Source organism: Malurus melanocephalus, unplaced genomic scaffold (genome assembly GCF_030028575.1).
Source record: "Malurus melanocephalus ecotype Western Australia unplaced genomic scaffold, MMel_1.1 scaffold_11, whole genome shotgun sequence".
In the NCBI taxonomy this organism is placed as follows: Eukaryota; Metazoa; Chordata; class Aves; order Passeriformes; family Maluridae; genus Malurus; species Malurus melanocephalus.
Genome location: NW_026623243.1, coordinates 1,089,977 through 1,093,224, shown reverse-complemented (window position 1 = coordinate 1,093,224; position 3,248 = coordinate 1,089,977). Strand labels below are relative to the sequence as shown.

At 54.0% G+C, this 3,248-nt stretch overlaps 1 protein-coding gene across 1 annotated transcript; it reads left to right on the top strand.

Moving 5' to 3' along the window:
• The first annotated feature begins 32 nt into the window (after positions 1–32).
• FEZF1 (FEZ family zinc finger 1) lies at positions 33–2,474 on the top strand. Its single transcript, XM_057378258.1, has 4 exons — positions 33–830; positions 1,000–1,134; positions 1,434–1,566; positions 2,170–2,474. Exons 1-4 carry the CDS (start codon positions 33–35, stop codon positions 2,472–2,474), a joined length of 1,371 nt encoding a protein of 456 aa, XP_057234241.1.
• Positions 2,475–3,248: the final 774 nt, after the last annotated feature.

The following is a 3,248-nucleotide window of genomic DNA, read 5'->3' as shown; positions in this document are numbered from 1 at the left end:
GCTCAAACCGGGAGAACAAATGCAATTCAGCCATGGACAATAGTGGCAACCACACGACGACCAAAATCCTAGCGACTCCTCCGTCCAGAGAAAGCCTGTCTGCCAGGAGCAACATGATCAGCACGCCCAAGCCACTCGCCTTCTCCATTGAGCGCATCATGGCGCGGACTCCGGAGCCCCGCTCCATCCCCGTCCCGCAGCTCCTCCATGGCTCCGTGGCCAAAGGCGACCCCAAGCACGCTCTGCACCTCAACTCCTCCATCCCCTGCATGATCCCCTTCGTCCCGGTGGCGTACGACACCCTRCCCAAAGCGGCGGTGGCCGGAGCAGAACCCAGGAAGGCTCACTTAGATTCCTCTTCCTCGCCCTCCTTTAGCTGCGGCGATCTCTTGAACTGTGCCCTGAGCTTGAAAGGAGATTTCCCCCGCGATGCCCTGCCCTTGCAGCAGTACAAACTGGTAAGACCCCGAGTGGTCAATCACTCCTCCTTCCACGCCATGGGAGCCCTGTGCTATTTCAACCGAGGCGACAGCCCCTGTCACCCGTCCTCCAGTGTCAACATCCACCCGGTGGCTTCTTATTTCCTCAGCTCTCCCTTGCACCCGCAGCCCAAGGCTTACCTGGCGGAGCGGAACAAGCTGGTGCTGCCGACCGTGGACAAGTACCCGGCGGGGGTGGCCTTCAAGGACTTATCGCAGGCTCAATTGCAGCACTACATGAAAGAAAGTGCTCAGATCCTCTCGGAAAAAATCGCCTATAAGACKTCGGAGTTCAGCCGCGGCTCCCCGAGCAGCAAGCCCAAAGTTTTCACGTGTGAAGTTTGTGGAAAGGCAAGTAGCGCCGTAGCCCGCCTCCCTTTCCCAGCCTACTGTCCCCGTCCGCCTCTCCGCCGGTTGCCGATCTCTTGCTTGTTTGATTTTTAAACGACGGCTCTCAGTCGGCATTGTCACTTTCTAACCGCAGTTTTATTTTATTTTATTGTCTGATTTCTCTTTCAAGGTATTTAATGCACATTATAACTTAACGCGCCATATGCCGGTGCACACGGGAGCCAGACCTTTTGTTTGCAAAGTTTGCGGCAAGGGCTTCAGACAGGCGAGCACGCTCTGCCGGCACAAGATCATCCACACCCAGGTGAGCCCATCCTCTGTCCCTTTCTCCCTGCCYAAGAAGCGTTCAGGTTTTTCGGGGAGCTCGGCGTTGTCTGACCGCTCCGAGACAGCGGCGTGGGGCGGGGGGCGGACAATCCGCAGCTGCGGGGAGATTTCGTTTGCCCCAAACCCGGTAGGTACCACAAGGTGTCCCGCACCGGCAGCTGCGAGCTGCCAGTTAAACACATAGACTTCACAAACCAGCTCATAAACCCCGTAAAACAAAACACAGACCCCGCAAGGCAGACAACAAGMCGTGACTTGGGGTTTGTTTCCCTCCAGGAAAAGCCACACAAGTGCAACCAGTGCGGCAAAGCTTTCAACCGGAGCTCGACCCTGAACACGCACACGCGAATACACGCCGGCTACAAACCATTTGTGTGTGAATTTTGTGGCAAAGGATTTCACCAGAAAGGTACCAGTCTGCAGTGCCCTCTTTCTTGCCCGACTCCCCCTTCCCCAAGCGAGGTCAAGTGTCGGGACAAATTGCGACAGGGAGGGTTGTGGGGAGTTAATTTTGTTTTTAATTTTTATGATTAGAAATTTGGGTTGATTTTAAGTGTCGTTAACCCCGACACATGTCCTGGCTCACGGAGCGGGGCAGAGGTCTCGTTCCGGAGGGAGCGTGGAGCAGTCGTTCCGCGGGAAGCGCCCGTTTTCGCCGCACCGCAAMGCGCAGCTTCCAGTGCGGTTCGGCAAACGAATTCTCCTCTTATTTTCCCCTCCAAACACAGGAATTTAGCTACTTTTTCTTCCCGCTTTGCTGTGAAGTTGAAATCCAGGGGTTTCATTTCTGCAACTATCGTGATTTCGGTTTATTCGATCCCTTTCCTTGTTGTCTGTTAAGAGTAACAGCTGCAGGGATGATGGGGAGAAGATGGGTGTTTGGGGTCGTTTTGAGCCTAAAGCCGAGCTCTGGGGATGGGACAGGGTTTCGGGATTTTTTTTATGTTTTTCTCCTCTTTGCAGTATCCGTCTTTCAAACCCACGTCCCTCTGCCCTTCTTTCTCGTTCCCAGGCAATTACAAAAACCACAAGCTGACTCACAGCGGGGAGAAGCAGTTCAAGTGCAATATCTGCAACAAGGCTTTTCACCAGGTGTACAATCTGACCTTCCACATGCACACCCACAACGACAAGAAGCCCTTCACCTGCCCTACCTGCGGCAAAGGCTTCTGCAGGAACTTTGACCTCAAGAAGCACGTCCGTAAGCTGCATGACAGCGCCATGGGACTGCCCCGGCCCCCCGCCGAGCTGGGGGGGCCCGACCCGCCGCCCCCGCCCGGGCCGCTGCTGCAGGGCCCGCCGCCGCTCCAGCCGTGAGGGGCGGCCGCCGGCGCCGCCGGAGCGAGCCCCACCGCCTCTTTGCATGCACCTGTTAAGCRGTTTTGTGTATTATGCTCTATATCGCCACTAACGTTAATGGGACTGGTTGTTTCCCATTTTTTTTAAATTTTTCCTTTGTTCTTTAAAGACTATTTTTTTTTGGTTGTCGTTGCATCTCAGGTGGAAAGATGGTTAAAAAAAAAAAAAAAAAAAAAAGAAAAAGAAAAAGAGCCAAGCTAATTTCTGCTGTATTTATTTGGGAATCTGTATTACCCGAGCCGGGAACGCTGCACCACTTTAATTATTTCGATGTATATATATTCCCCTCGTGTTGATCCTGTCTTGCCTCCGCTGCCTGCTGGTTATCCCACCCTTCTTGGTTTCCTCCTCTCCCTCTCCCCCCAAATATCGTATCTATATAGACAGAACTGTTCTCTGTACGGATTTGAATTTCGCATTGATTCTTGCACGTGGAGAGAGAAAGAATTCGTTGACCTGGTGGAAATAAACCTTTGCCGAGGAGTGATGCGGCGGCGGGGTCTGCGGCGCGGACGGGCGGGCGGGGAGCGCGGCGTTGGCGCTGCCGCACGGCAAAGCTCTTCCTCGTCCTTGCCAAAACACTGAAACAACCGCTAAAGACTTTAATTAAGAGGGGTAATTAGTTCGAATTGATCAAAGCAGGGTTGTTATGTTATTAGCTGCTCAGCAGACTCTGCCAAGCCGAGCTTTGAAAGAGAAGCCCGCCCGTCGGTGGGCGCCTGAGGAGCGGCG